The sequence below is a fragment of the Copadichromis virginalis genome, linkage group LG4 (genome assembly GCF_057382275.1).
Source record: "Copadichromis virginalis isolate Kocher_CV1m ecotype Utaka linkage group LG4, C_Virginalis_male_GT1.1, whole genome shotgun sequence".
In the NCBI taxonomy this organism is placed as follows: domain Eukaryota; kingdom Metazoa; phylum Chordata; class Actinopteri; order Cichliformes; family Cichlidae; genus Copadichromis; species Copadichromis virginalis.
In genome coordinates this window covers 7,620,085-7,636,162 of record NC_140621.1, presented here as the reverse complement: position 1 = coordinate 7,636,162, position 16,078 = coordinate 7,620,085, and the positions used below count along the sequence as shown (strand labels likewise).

At 40.6% G+C, this 16,078-nt stretch overlaps 2 protein-coding genes across 2 annotated transcripts; both read left to right on the top strand.

Annotated features, from left to right (window-relative positions):
• The first annotated feature begins 95 nt into the window (after positions 1–95).
• hoxb8a (homeobox B8a) lies at positions 96–5,735 on the top strand. Its single transcript, XM_085453350.1, has 2 exons — positions 96–984; positions 5,326–5,735. Exons 1-2 carry the CDS (start codon positions 552–554, stop codon positions 5,733–5,735), a joined length of 843 nt encoding a protein of 280 aa, XP_085309476.1. The 5' UTR covers positions 96–551.
• Positions 5,736–9,015: 3,280 nt separating this feature from the next.
• On the top strand, positions 9,016–15,458 carry LOC146710746 (homeobox protein Hox-B7a-like). Its single transcript, XM_085453352.1, has 2 exons — positions 9,016–9,631; positions 14,487–15,458. The coding sequence occupies exons 1-2, from the start codon at positions 9,124–9,126 to the stop codon at positions 14,744–14,746; spliced, it is 768 nt and encodes a 255-aa protein (XP_085309478.1). The 5' UTR covers positions 9,016–9,123; the 3' UTR covers positions 14,747–15,458.
• The last annotated feature ends 620 nt before the right edge of the window (positions 15,459–16,078 follow it).

The window sequence follows — 16,078 nt, the reverse complement described above, 5'->3', positions numbered from 1 at the left end:
GGGTGTGAGCGAGAGAGAGCGAGCAAGGGAGAGAGAGAGAGGGAGAAGGAGAAAAATATGAAACAACTCATTTGCAGGGGAGTAAATCACGGAAAAGCCGTTTGAGAGCGCGACAGGGCTTACAGCGCAAACACCGGAATTGTGATGCGCACGAGCCCTTCCTTATCCTCTTCTTCTCCTTCCTCTTATTTTTCTTCCTCTGGGCTGGAAATTCTATGGAGTCACTGTGATTATTGTTATATTATTGTTGTTGTGGTGCTGGTTGTGGTTCTCACATTTCCGGCTGCCGTCACCGTTACTCACACCGCAACCGACTCGTCTGTTGCCGCCGTGAGGTGGAAAATACTACAACAACGGTCACTTACACCGGCGGCGGACTTGCCTCACTCTCCCTGCTCACTATCTGTGTGTGTGTGTGTGTCTGCCTCAAACCGTACCACAGAAGCAGCAGGAAAAAAAAGAAAACAGTTGAAAGCCACTGGTCTCTTCCTTCACCCTCACTCTGACTCTGCCGAGCCGAACACAAATTAAAACAGAAAACAACACAAAAGATGAGTTCATATTTCGTCAACTCGCTCTTCTCCAAATATAAAAGCGGGGACTCGTTACGTCCGAACTACTACGAGTGCGGGTTCGCGCAGGACCTGGCTGGCAGCCGGCCCACCGTGGTGTACGGCCCGAGCTCCGGCGCCACCTTCCAGCACGCTCCGCAAATCCAGGACTTCTACCACCACAGCGCCTCGACGCTGCCCAGCAACCCATACCAGCAGAGCCCGTGCGCGGTCACATGCCACGGTGAACCAGGGAACTTCTACGGATACGACGCCTTGCAGCGGCAGACACTTTTCGGCACCCAGGACGCGGATCTGGTTCAGTACAGCGACTGTAAGCTGGGAGGCGCGCCCGGACTCGGGAGCGAGGACGCGGAGGGCACCGAGCAGAGTCCCTCGCCGACGCAACTCTTCCCTTGGATGAGGCCGCAAGGTGAGGAAATGGCGAGTCTAGTAAATTTTTTCTCTTCTTTTTTCCCTCCAAACCATAGAACTTCACTCCTACAAAGCAGTCTGCAGTAAGAGCAAAGCTGCTTGTCCTCCAGGAACCGAAGGCAGAAAATATAATCATACAGGGAGCAGGAAATAGTGGGAGAAAGTTGGAGAAGTTGTTTTGAAAGCAGCAATTTAGGGAGAACAATTAGAGGTTCCTGCGTTCAAAGTGGGGAAACAATAGCACGTTTATGGTTTTATTGGTAGCAGCAAAACATGTGTGAATGACTTTAGGGTTTAATTGCACCGTCCCAAACAGAGAGAGGAAAAGCCCCGGGATAAGAAGGGGGGGTGATGGAAAATAGACAAGAAACGGGGAGAAATGGTGGTTGACGAGGGGGAACTGAACCTCAGTGCCTCCAGTTAGAACTAAACGCAGAAAATCTTAGTTTCAACAGACAGGAAGAAGATACCGAGATGTTGAAGGTAGTTGTTTCCAGCCTCACCGACACATTTTGGACATGCAGCTCTGACCCCGGTTAAACTTTTACTGGGCTTTGTTTTTTTCGGTTTACGACTTGCCTGTGGTGGGATTATTTGGCTACACGGTGGTCAGTTGTCTACAGAGCTCAGAGAATGCATGTGAGAACAGAGAGAGCATTTTTTTGCCATTGCACAGCATCTGTGGTTTCTAAATTCACAGACCTCGCGTAACAAAATTATCCCCCAGCAGAAGTCCCTCGGATTCATATTTAATTCGCTTTTGTGTTTTGTGGTGCAAAAAGCCATTGATATATAGATGAGGCCGGATCGGTTCAACTCCTTCACATTATAAATCACGTAAGATGCATAAATGTGACTTTCTTTGAAAGAACTGTTTTAAAGCAGAGCCGGGTTCTAATTTATAACGTAAAGCAGCACCACAGTCAGACCTAAAGACTTGTGCAAGTTGGCATTTTTGTTTTTTGTGCTTTGAAGGGAGAGAGTGAATGGACTGGCATGTATAGTAGCCTGTTTTGTCTGAGTCCATATCTCTCTCTCCTGCTCTGTGTGTGAGTATGTGTGTGTGCGCGCGCGCTTATTTTATGGCTTATGTTCTCGGCTGTATTTTCAAAGTAGGGCTGCAGACGCTGTTATGACCTGTGCTGAACTTTTGTGACTTCAAGCTAATGATCATAAAATTAAAAATAAATAAATAAAACAACAACTCAGATGTGTATTAATCTGAAGCTACCTTCTCTCCATCCTTACAGGATGCAGCTTTTTACCCAGCTGCTAAAGAACCTAGCAATAATAATAGCGGGCAATTCACATTTACGCACGATTTAGCAAAGCGTTTCCTACAACATTTCCGCCTCAGCGTTAGTGTAAATTCTGGTATTTTACATCTTAAAACGATGTACTTGCTCGACTCCCTGCTTATCATAACTGTGTGTGTAAAGTCTCTTTACAAAAACAGAAACAAAATAAAATAATGATAAAATGGAGACGCACCAGAGACCGAGCGGACTAAGGTTTTAGTCTTTTTACTCTTCTTCCCCTTCCATTTCATTTTATATATATATTACACCCCTCCTTTGGAATATATATATATATATATATATATATATATATATATATATATATATATATATATATATATATATATATATATATATATATATATATTCCAAAGGTGGGGTGTAATATCAGAGTTTGACTGTAAACTTGCGAACATGAGCCAGTTTTACGACTTCACCCCTGTGGTTGGAAGTCTTGATAAATGATTTCTCTGTACGACCTTAAACATGACACAAAGAGAACAGAAATGTGATTAGGCCAGCTAATAAATGTCTATGTGTAATGGTATTAGCTCCCGTTGGCCCAGCTTTCACTGGCATCTGCTGTCTCCTTCCTCAAATGTCATCTCCCGTACATTTATTTAGTATTTGTTCCAGTGGCTTTGTAAAGGAAAACAACTAAATTTGTTTCATTACTGTAAGCTTATAACAACATTTTCAACAATACAGCATACCACAAAGGTAGCATATATTCTTAATGGAAAAAACACAAGCTAACATTTATATGAGAAAGATAAGTAGAACTATTATTCTACTTATCTTTCTCATATAGACACATATATTCTTCGAACACAGGCTGTACGTAAACGGCGAGGATTGAAGGTTCAGTTCCTCGTGGTGTTGCGTCATAAGAAACTGTATAGCACGGCTACTGTCACACTCCTCTGACAACACACACAGAGGACCTCTACACCGCTTACAACTTTTTGCATTTCCATGTCTAATCTTTTCCCGCGGCTTGTTCCCATATTGTGGACATGTAAACTTTGTGCTCTTTTTAAAAATTAGACCGCAACCTGTACAACTGTTTCGGTAAGATGTGTTCTTGATACAGTGTAGTGCAGGAAATTTCAACATTTACCTAGTCACCCCTAGTGTCACCCCTAGTGTCACCCTATATCAGAGTGGTCGACTATATGAGACTATGCCCTCAAACTTTACTTAAACCCTTACATTTTAGCGTTGCGGAGAGATAGTTGTCTGCATGTGAAATGGGGGCTGTAGACCCAGAGTCCACTAGAAGTCCATTAGAGGCTTGACGACCCCCCGTCCCCAAAAAACAAAAACATCAAATATGAATTTTCTCGCTCTCTCATAAAACATTCTTATTAGTCCAATACGGTTCAACGTGTTCCCAGATCGATGGTCTTCGAGCACGATTAGCGACAATCAATACAAAACTTGTAAAAGCTGAGTTTCCCTTCAGAGCAATACTTTGGACGCAGCCTTTTTTACTTCAAAGCTTTTATGGCCACTGGCATATTTTGTCCATGGCACGGCGCTCCCTTTTTATGACATAATAATAAAGGCGAAAGACAAACATGTTTATGGAAATATAATCACTTACACAAATGTCCTCTTTGTATAAACCGTGGAGATACTGCTGCCAGGCTGTCATGGTTAAATGTGTCGTTTTAATCGTCCACTTTACGCTGAAACAACTTGGAGTTTATTAACAGCCCCAAGATGTCATGTTGGATGCATTTTAGCTTAACCTTTAGACATTATTTCAATTTAAAACATCGCCCAGTTTGTTGAAAAATGTACCTTCCAAGGGTTTATATAAAATGATACGAATGCCAGAAAACAACCAAACCATATCAATAGACTACAGCACAATGCGGACCTGCATTTAGCAAATGTTTTGAGAAATAGTTCCTTCTTATTCCAAAATTTCATTGTGGGCATCTTTTAAAGTCCTTAGAAAAGACCTTTAGGCTCCTCTCAAATACGCTGAGTATTTTTCACGTTTGAAAAGCATTTACGATGCATTTATAGTACTAAATATTTATATGCACAAGGGGAAGTCTTCAGTTGATTTGTCTACATAAGAGACGTCTTAATTACTGCAGTAAAACCGGCTGAGCGGTATAGAGTTTCAGTTTTTAGACTCGTGTTCAAAGAGCGCGTGCGTCCATTTTTACTGTGCTCTTGTAACTTCACGTACGGCTGTCACATAATTTCACAGCGCCTGCATTAAACTGTTTTTTTTTTTCCTTTGGCACATGCGTATTTGATCCAGACTGCAAATTGTATAACACTGGACGATGTCTCGCTTTGTGAGTCGTGTTCATTTCTGTCTGTAAACGAGCCTACTGTAATTGGCACGAAAGCTAATTCCCCATCATTAGCAGAACAAAGAACTTGTTGGAGGAAAAGCGATGACCTGGGAGTGTACATGCCAGTAGACGCCTCCAACAAGGTGAGGTTTAGACGTACAAGGTGGCAATTTGTGTATAGTGTTGAAATTGTTATAAGAGCAATATGAAATATAGACATGTAAACATTATAAGTTAAAGGTCAACACAAAAGGAGCCATAGCAAGTAGACAAAAAGCACTGATTTAGATGGGAGAATTTAGCAACACTTTGGAAACTTATTTTCAGGCAAAGTCATCAAACGTTTTTTGTTTGCTTAAGTTAAATTTCATCCACATCCACCACTCTTTTGTGTATTAAAATCAGAGGGGTTTCAAAATGACCGAGGAGACTTTGCTAACACCACGGTGCACTCACTACAATATTCGCAGTCAGTTGATATTGGTAAAGGTACAGTAATACGTCAGAAATAATGAGAGCATTACCAAATCCATAAGAAAAAGAAACACTCAAAATATCACGAAGGCGAAGGTAAATTTTCACGAAAACCTGAAAGTGCTGAAGGTTTCCCACGCAAGTGCATTTGAGTGCGTGTGTGCGTGGTGTCAAGTTGATTATTAGACATGGAAGAATGAAGTTTTGTGTCTAACAATTTTCTCTCTTCACTCTCCCACCTTCCCCCAGTAGCTGCTGGCAGGAGGCGGGGCCGCCAAACCTACAGTCGCTACCAGACCCTGGAGCTGGAGAAGGAGTTCCTGTTCAACCCCTACCTGACCCGGAAACGCCGTATCGAGGTGTCGCACGCGCTGGCGCTGACGGAGAGGCAGGTGAAGATCTGGTTCCAGAATCGGAGGATGAAGTGGAAGAAGGAGAACAACAAGGACAAGTTCCCCAGTAGCAAGAGCGAACAGGAGGCAGTGGAGAGGGAGAGGAGGGAGAAGGAGCTGCGGGATGGCGTCAGCGGCGGAGGTGGCGGTGGTGCAGGAGGAGGAAGTGGAGAAGGAGGTGGTGGAGGAGGCTCGGTGGCAGGCACAGCGGGGTCACAGGCTTCTGTGAACGACGATTGCTGCGAGAAAAGCCACAAGCAAATGTAGGGGAGAAAGAAAATGGGGTAGATGGGGACAGGGTGGGTGTAAATGTTAGGCAGGATGGGGTGAGGGGTGGGCTGTTTTTTCTTAACTGAGGCCACTGGACTCCCCTGCTGTCTCCACGATTCAATCGTTGGAAGGGAACGTGAGTTTCTAAAAATGGTGACTGGCTAACTAGATGGACTTGAGAGGAAAAAAACGTGACAATGAAGCAAGAAAACATAGTCTACACTAGTGTTTAAAATAAACTTAAAAAGAAGAAAAAAAAGATAGCTTTCTTTCTTTGTGGAACAATTATCGTGGAAACATTTCTATATTGTTAGAAGTTAATCATTAACAATTTTATCTTTGGCAGCTGTATAGTTTTTAAGTTAAAATGATGATGATGATGATGATGATGATGATGATGATGATGACGACGATGATAATGGTGCACTTTTTACTGTACTTTTCACTTCTATGTTGTTGTTATGGCAATGATTGATGATGATGGTGATGACGTAGCAATTAATGAAATTTCCAACAACATGAAACTGCCTATTTATGCCGTTTTAGTAGGTCGGGTCTCTTTTTTACACCCTCTAACTGTCGTTTTTTCCCTTTGTTTATTTGTTTGTTTTCTTGTTTTATTTTGTTTTTTGATTGGTGGTGTTTGTCTTATGTTGTTTTCTCTTTGGGGAGGGGGGTTAAACGCATGCGCGCAGTGCAGATTCAAAAGCAAGAACATTTATAAGAATAAAAATGGGAAAATGTGATAAAAAGTCGAAGCTGAGGGTTCCTTTTATGTCTTCGTATAATCGTATAATCCCCGCCTTTCATCTTTTGTGTGGCACTCTCCATCCTTTCCCGCATCCTTCCATCCTTTTCCTTTTTATCCCTCTTCACTCTATCACCACGCAGACTTGCCAGACCGCTCAGTTCACGAGGCCAAACATTTAGCCTTGACTCGGAAATCTCTTCTTAAAACAACAGACATCCACCCTCTTATACCCTCACGGTGACACACTCGCGCACAATCCTCATCCTTCCAAACATTACTTTATTTATGGCGTGCCACTCCAACTGCATTTACATTATTAGAGACCTCTAAAGTTATCATTACACCGTCTTCCATCATCATCACGGTGATACTTCAGATCCGATTGTTTCCATATGGGAAGCTCAAATTCAGGGAGCATGCGCTTGTCCGCATTCACCTAAACTGTAGCGTATCCGTGAAGTCTGGGTTTGAATGCTATCAAATCACTGAATATTTGGCTGGTCGGGTTTTCAGGCGTTGGCTGGAAGACAGATTCAGAGTAAAGCTTTAATAGGACGACAAATAGGCTTCGAATAATTGCACAAATCTAACAGGCTTTGACATATTGAGGCAAAGTGGACCACATGTGCAGTTTCCACAATAAAAGCACATGCACTAATGTATACCTAAATGTTCGAAATATTTCATTCTGTTTGTCATTTTTAGTTTTAAAGTAATGAACCACAGTTAAGAAGCCTGTACTTGAAAATATAATTTCAGAGTACATATTTACAGACTGCACTTGTTTATTTCACTAGCTGGGCTTATGTCCTCAGTTTAGGTTTGACAGCGTTTAAGTAGATAAAGGCGAATGGCTCAAACATGAATTAAGCTGCGGTTTGGAGAAGGCCTTGGAGGGGACCCGTGGCGGCTCCCGGGCCTGGCAGATACTCATACTAATGAGAAGTGAAGACGTGAAAGAATTGAAAAAAAAAAAAAGGGGGGGGGGGGGGGGAGAGTGGGGCACCAAAACGAGAACGAACGGCTTGTAGAACTGGGATAATGATGTGGTCCCGCTTCTGAAATTCAGATATTTTATGTCCAATAATATTTTACCAGCAGGAGATAGAGACACACTGTAAATGGGGGATATGGCAGTTGTAGTTGTCAAAATATAAATGTTTTGGGGCACACTGGACAACATTTCCAAGGAGTTTTTTTTTATCATATCTGATTGGTGAGCTAAGTAATCATGACTGATATATTTCTGATTTAATAAGCACTTTAAGTATGATCAAAGCATACTATTAAAATATCTAATCTCGGCGGGGGGTTCCTGATGTTAAACAACTGCATGCAAACGTCATAGCCATGCTTTGCGATCTTGTCCTGCTACATGAACAGTTAAAACCGAGACAGATGCCACCTTTTTTCAGAGGTTGAAGCGTACTACATCCGATTATGTCTGACTAGTCACCAAAAACAAATCTTTTTTTCTCAATCCTCAAACTCTCCCTCGTTCTTCCAGTTCATAACTCTTATTTAGACTCAACGCGCAGATTTAATCCTGATTGAATTGAATGCTGCGTGGAAATTGAACATCTAAGGACGTAGCAGAGCACCTGCACGCTAGGTGAGTTTCTCTGAATCTACGAGGGCGCAGGATTCATTAAAACTGAATTCAAGAGTAAAGGTGATTTATGAAACGGCATAGAGAGGTGCGCTTTGTGTTCTTCGGTGAATTTGATCAAGACTCGGTATGCTTGTTCTTGAAACCATATCCATTACTCGTTAACTTTTGTTTGCCTGCTTTATAGTTGGAGCGTGATATGGTATGAGCAATATTAAAACGTATTTTTTTTTTTATATTAGTGGAGAGATTTCATCTTTCACCGTTGGCTCACAGAATTATTTTCAAAGTGACACCTTTGGACTGCTTCCATTAAACGTTATCTGTTGTTTGCATTACATCCTCGTCTATCACTCTGCCTGTACTGACCAGACAGCAGCGGCCCACTGCAGGCACACAACAGCTCGTCTGTTCTGCTCTCTGCATGTGTGGTCCCCTCAAACCATGAGCCGGGACAAGACACTGAGAACAAGAGAATTCCGTTTTCTGTTGAAGTCTGCTCGGCTGCTTCGCATACGTTCCAATTGTTCTTCTTCTAATAGTGTCCTCTGCTGTTTGTTTGAAGCCCATTTCAAGTATGGCAGTTAATGATTTAACTTTGAGTTGAATATTTGTCAGATTTCAGTCTTCTTGGTTTCTAGGTGATTGGCGAAGATTCTGAGTTGCCCCGACTTTTTTGTATAATGTTCTACATGTTGTAGGAGTCACTCCCTGTGATCCCTTTATGATTTTGCATCCGGAGGGAAACCCCGTCCGCCATTGGACATCTTGACATCACATGGACGCTCCGTCACGTGTTCTTGGAGGCAATGGGAGGTGGGGGATGAGAAATACAGGGTGGGGTGATTGTGTGTGTGTGTGTGTGTGTGTGTGTGTGTGTGTGTGTGTGTGTGTGTGTGTGTGTGTGTGTGTGTGTGTGTGTGTGTGTAAAACTATAGACAGTAATACCCCACCAATAATTCACTGTCGCTCCTAAAAAGATCGACATTCAACCACCCAGGCCCACAAATCACCGGAGCCAAATTATGAGTTCGTTGGACTACGCCAACGCGCTGTTTACCAAATACCAACAATCCACAATGAGCTGTGGACTGCTTTCAGCGGACACTTCAACTTCTCACTGTCCGTCTTCTTCTCCTTTTCCCGCCGTGTCTTCTTCGTGCGCCTTCGTGTCCAGAGGATATCGCCACCATTATGCATCCAGTGAGAGAGGCAGCAGCAGAGTCCAGTTTCCTCCCTCTTCTTCTTCTCCTCCCTCTTCCTCTTCTCCTTTATCATTTGGGTCTTCTCTTTCGGGACTAAACGGGGGCATTAGGGGTGTTGAGGCTACAGAAATATGCTCAGCAGGAGGTTATAACTCACTGGGAGTTCGGCCGTTGAGATGCCCCGCAGAGCTGTTCCCACTCAATCGGACTCAGTTATGCTCGCTGGCTCCGAAGCTTCCTGAGCCGACCTCCAGGAGGCAGAGCAGCCCCGATCAAAGAAGGCTAAACCACGAGAGACTGCGTATTTACCCCTGGATGAAAAGCTCAGGTGAGGAGAGATGGGGATAGAAAGTTATGAGAGGTGATGAGGCGCCCTCCCCTCTTGTCAGCTGGGAACACAGGGAGGTGAACTAAGAAAGAGAACTGAGTGTGTGTGTGTGTCCTTGTTCGTTAAACGGTCTTTAAACTGTTGGCCCGGTTGCGCAGCGGCCACTGTGGGTTGATGAACTATGCCTGTCAGGGTCTTTTTGCAACTATTTTACAGCACCCCTACCCACTCTGCAGTTCTTTTATGGCTCTGCCATAATGCCATAAAACCAGAATTTAAGACTTTATGAATATTCATGAGGTGATATTGTGTTTAAAAGGGGGGCAGGGTGGAGCTTTATTCTGACTGTTTGAAAATGAAGAAAAATAGTTTTCACCTGGCCGTCAGGAGTGGAATCATCACAGTCAGTGTTTGGCTCAGCTCACCTCATCCTTATGTTTCACTGTCTGCACAAACCAGTCCGCTGAAAGCCCATTGTGCTATTGTACTGTCACACAATAAGCTAACCACTATAAACACTATAAACTAGCAGATTTTTGAAGGCTTGCTCTTTCCCACGAACTGATCTGGCATGCCGACATCGAGCTGTATGCAAAATGGATACTGAGTCTCGAACTACAACAAAGATACCATGTTTTGTTTTTATAACTGGTAAAATTGAACATGTGATACAATATGGGATGTAGGTTAGGAATACTGTTGCGTAAAACCTCCGTAAAAGCGCTGAAGATATCTTTGCCCCACACAGTAAACAGTCACGTGGAATCATATAGGAGAGAAGTGAAAAATGTTAAAGCTTGCCTTGCCTCGCAGGTGAGAACCCGAAGGTTCTTCCTGCGCTTTTAAGTGGCACTATTATAAAGATGTATGGTCAAAGCTGTCATAAAAGGAAATCTTATAACCAAGTATTTGTTAAATAATTAATGTACACTTACTCTGTGCTTTACTTTATGTTTTTACGATAAGAAAAAAGCAAAGACAAGTTTCGTGTGTAGGGGACCCAGGTTTCACTATTATTTATTGTCACCATACAGTCCTCCTGTCCCACAGCCCCCGTGTGGGTGCTTATCTCACTGACAGCATAACAAAAAATTTGAAGTGTCTTTCATTTCAAGAGCTCCATAATGTATAAACATTAAACTGTAAAGAATGAAGAAATTATTTTGGAGTTTCACGTTTTCAGGCAGAAAAGTGAAAACAACGTGTGTCATATAGAATTATAAAAACTTAGTAATGGACAAATAAAATACTAGCCCACATATTGTGGCCTACAAATATAATTAGAATATTTTACCAAGACTAATTAAAAATCTTTTAAAAAAAGAAATGGTGGGAAATCACAGGCAGGCACTGCAGAGGCACTGCAAAATCCGTATTGTTGTTATTCCTAGTCTTCTCTATTTTTATTCAATGTGTATTGAGAGACCGAGTGTTCTGAGGTCGAATCAGCCAATCAATTTATAGATGTTGATTTAGATCCAGGCATCCGAAGATGACTGGACAGAGAAGACCCGGATGTTCCCGTTGATAGTGTTGATTAAGGAGACTGCTGGCCTCTCTCTTCGAATGTGTATGTGCGCACAAGCACACCAACAGACTTCTTTTCAATTACTTCGTTTTGGTTTCCCGTGTGTGTGTTTGCACCAGAGAGAGAGTAAGCAACAGCAAATCCCCTTGTTGTCACTGACTGCCAGAGAATTCCAAATCTGGCTCAAGAAAATCACTGCTGAGCAGAAAATATTACCAGCGAAAATGAATTTCACTCTCACTCTCTCACACACACACAAATGCCTCACAGAGAGACAGATCAAGATCTGGTTCCAAAATCGGAGGATGAAGTGGAAAAAGGAGAACATTGTGACGAAGAGCGGCGCCCCCACAGCAGTGAGTCGAGAAGAAGAGGAGGCGGTCGATGAGGAGGACTGATGTGTGACCATAGATTTTAAGAGATAAGAAAAATGTATCAGAATTTACAGGATAGGACCATTTTCAACAAAGAACTCTTCTGTTACAATTCAAGAATCCTAGACTCCTTCGTGTTATTACCTCAAGTGATTTGCGGCAGAAAGGCACGAGATGGTTGTTGATGCAATGAACAGCAGCACTTGTGACTTCTGTGGATTCGTGTTATATCTATTCCATGTGCAGTTATGTATGTATATATTTTTATGTTTGAAAAAGTCTGAGCCCATAAATCACAATCCAATCCACACACACACACACACACACACACACACACACACACACACACACACACACACACACACACACAAACTAGCAAAACATGTCTAGGTGCTGACAGTTACACATACTGATCTGTGGCACAAACCCAGAGGAGACTGCACACACTGAGATACTCGACAATATTCTTGGTGAGCCTTTAAGTGCAGGTTATCGACTTTCTCTTTAAGGACAATGAGAGCAATGTGTATGTAGGCATATATGTAAACAAATATGAGTTTATGTTTGTAATTACTCTCCTTCAATCATTATTAATTATTGTTATGGACTGTGAGTTAAGGGGAAAAAATACCATATAACGTGTATACGTGAAACAGGAGAAAACAGTGAGATATCCACTGACATGAATAAGAATAAACAGATAAACGCATGAACCAGCCAGTTATTACAATGTCCTCAAACACAAATAGCAGCTGCAAGGATGGAAGTAACTGGAAGTATTTTTTTAATTAAATGTATTGATTACATTCATAAATACATTCCCTGAAATGTGTATTTAATAATTACATCTAAAAAGGTGGAAAAACAAATAACCGTGGACAGGAAATAAACATCAGAACATCATATTCTCTTTTAGCATTTGAATGTGACAAGGTTGGTGTCTGTGTGTGTGAGAGAGAGAGAAGAGAAAGAAAGAAAGAACAACAAACCAAAAAAAAGAAAGAAAAGAAATTGAGGGCTTTTGGCTGAGTGAGTTGACATTCACAGTGGTGCAGTGTTGTCTCACAACAAGATGTCCCTGCGCTTGAATCTCCTCTAGGGACATTCGCCGTGATGCGTGCTCTCTGTGTCTTTCTCTTCAGATACTCTGTCATACTAAAACAGTGCATGGCATTATGCCATTTTAAATCGACCACAGGTGTGTGTGATCATGAATTGTTATATGTTATTTGTCTGTGTTACCTTGTCACAGATTAGCAGTATTTCCAAGCTATATCTGTCTTCTTGCCCTGTGAGACCTGGAAATCGAATAAGTGGAAGGAAATGGATGGAGTCAAGATTCTTTTACAAGCTCATAGACTGATTTTTACCCAAAAGATTTTATTTCCTAATTATATATAATTAGGAAATGAAATCACATCATGCATAATCACACACACACACACACACACACACACACACACACACACACACACACACACACACACACACACACACACACACACACCTACCTTTCGTAAGTATGTATTTAATTTTTGCTTTTTGGTGAAATTTATACACACAGAAAGGAATGATGGCAAATCACAGACAGGCACTGCAAATCCTTTATTGTAATTTCTTAAATTTTGGTTTTGATATAGATTTTATGATTGCACATCTGTGATATATGATTCTTGTATAGTGACAAGTACAACAGACAAAGATTCATGAGCTGTGCTTCCATGTCATACAGTCAATGTCATTTAGGCAGAATAAGAACACATTCATCAGAAGACCAGACATTCTGATTAAAAAAAAACTAACCTTTAATAGATTTTATCTATATATATTCACTAAAAGTATTTCATTGTCTTGAATGGTATTCAAGCTACAGCTGCAACTTTATTGGGTTCACCTACAATTCACATAGTAGAAGAAAACGTTTAGTCAATACAACTTTTATTTATTTTTTGTATGATCATTTTGGAAGAGATAGTTTTACTGTCAATATAAAGCGCCTTGAGGCGACTGTTGTGATTTGGCGCTATATAAATAAAATTGAATTGAATTGAATAGTTTGTTTTGAAGCTGTACAGAACACATTACAATAAGGGGACTAGATTTGTCTAAAGGTTTTTCACAAAAATTATATTTTCAGTACATAAAAATACTCAGTCATCATTCCTAATGATAAATATATATTTGCCCCATTAATGATGTCTTTATAGACAATGATGTTGATACAGATTGTGATCCGTCCATCATGTGTAAATATTTTACAGGAACCATGTAAAATACCTTCTCGGTTGCTATACCTAGATTTTCACTGGGTTACACCTAAAAATGTCGTGCACTGTGATCCCAATTGAAAATCGTCCAGTACACAATAGATTTCCACTGATCTCTAAATGTCATGGGTGCAGTACAAGAAGCTTTCTTTTACTGCGATGTGCAGAGGAAATGCGCTTGTACGTTTTTGTGGCCGGCAAATGACCTTTGAGATTTAAAAATGTGACCTATTTTTTTTTAACCTTCAGGCGATGTGTGACCTCATAAACACAGGAGGTCAATGCAGTTTCACGGATTCATGCATTTTTCACAAGAAGAGGCTTTTTTCTTTAGTTTTAAATTGAATTAACAGTTCTCTACCAACATTGCCATGTGCACGTGTCCGTTTACACTGACTGTATTAATTAGTTAAAAATTACACATCAGTAATCACAGTCAGACTGATTATGCCCGTTTCTCTAAATTCTTTCATTATTTTTGTAGGTGAAAAGGATAGAAGTATATCTCAGACAGGCAGAAGCTGAAACTACGCGTTTCCCCATCATTTAAAAGTTTTTCGGGTTTGCCAGAAAGTGGAGTCGAAAACTAACCGACGAGTCAACAAGCGTTTTTTAACCTACATCATATTTCCTAATCTTTCGAGGAAGATTTTGTTTTGAAAGAGAATGTGTTTTCTTCTGTCCAGTCTCTGACAGACGAAGAGGCCAACAGACGTACACGCGGCATCAAACCCTCGAGCTGGAGAAGGAGTTCCACTTCAACCGGTACCTAACGCGTAAACGGCGGATAGAGGTCGCGCACGCTCTCGGCCTCACAGAGAGACAGATCAAGATCTGGTTCCAAAATCGGAGGATGAAGTGGAAAAAGGAGAACATTGTGACGAAGAGCGGCGCCCCCACAGCAGTGAGTCGAGAAGAAGAGGAGGCGGTCGATGAGGAGGACTGATGTGTGACCATAGATTTTAAGAGATAAGAAAAATGTATCAGAATTTACAGGATAGGACCATTTTCAACAAAGAACTCTTCTGTTACAATTCAAGAATCCTAGACTCCTTCGTGTTATTACCTCAAGTGATTTGCGGCAGAAAGGCACGAGATGGTTGTTGATGCAATGAACAGCAGCACTTGTGACTTCTGTGGATTCGTGTTATATCTATTCCATGTGCAGTTATGTATGTATATATTTTTATGTTTGAAAAAGTCTGAGCCCATAAATCACAATCCAAGAGCTATACTAGCTTTTTGTTTCTGTTATTATTGTTCTTATTATCACTTCAGAGCGAAAGTAGGCAATCCTCTCCGCAATATTTTGATTTGTCCCCTCAATATTTAGCGGAAGAGGTTAATTTATATCCCCCCCTCCGCCCATATTTTAATGCTACTAATAGATTAAAACAGTAAGATTTATTTTTTTAATGACTCAGCAGGTATTCTGCTTAATGGGAAAACTGTAGGAAGAATTGTCCGCGAGCAGTACTGCATTATACTCCTGTTTGTTTTTGTGTTATTTAGTGTCTGAAAGTTCTGTTTTACCTTATAAGACGTTGTTACCATAAATGTATAAAGATAGACCGAGACATTTCATATGAAACATTCATGTGGTAAGGTGCTCCAACAAATTTCGTTGCAGCAGAAGGCTGATTTTTATTTTAAATGATCGCGCTTTTAAAATAAAATTAAAATTAATCGACTGTTTGCACCAGTGCTTCCTTACTTAGTTGCTGTTAGTGCATATATATATATATATATATATATATATATATATATATATATATATATATATATATATATATATATATATATATATATATACTGAGTAATTTTATATACTGAAAACATAATTCTAGTGACAAATATTTAGACAAATGAAGACTGAATATAATATTTTCCCCTAAACTTAATTTTTAACAGTCGCTTATTTTGAAAGATGTGCTTAGATATAATTGATGCTAGCACAGTATTCTTCGAGCCCTGTAAAACTAAAGGATGGAATTATAATGTAATAAAATACAAGATTTGGTATCTAGTGGGATCAAATATTTGTACAAAACGCAGTTGTTTTGTTTGTTTGCTTGATTTTAAAACAAACAACCAAACATTATTGACTATACATCGATCTATAACATTAATAAAGGCTAACGCTTTTTATTCATCACCATTTCAATATTTAAAAATCTTTTTTATGTTACTAAAGAAAAGGGTGTTATTTACAAAAACGTGCTTCAATAATCCAAGTCCTTTAGCATCAGCAGAAAATCTTTGTTACTTAAGATAAGAA

Coding starts and splice junctions, on each gene's coding strand:
- LOC146710746 (XM_085453352.1), top strand. CDS start 9,124: ATGAGTTCGTTGGACTACGCCAACGCGCTGTTTACCAAATACCAACAA. Junction 9,632..14,486: donor CCCCTGGATGAAAAGCTCAG/GTGAGGAGAGAT, acceptor TCTTCTGTCCAG/TCTCTGACAGACGAAGAGGC.
- hoxb8a (XM_085453350.1), top strand. CDS start 552: ATGAGTTCATATTTCGTCAACTCGCTCTTCTCCAAATATAAAAGCGGG. Junction 985..5,325: donor CCCTTGGATGAGGCCGCAAG/GTGAGGAAATGG, acceptor ACCTTCCCCCAG/TAGCTGCTGGCAGGAGGCGG.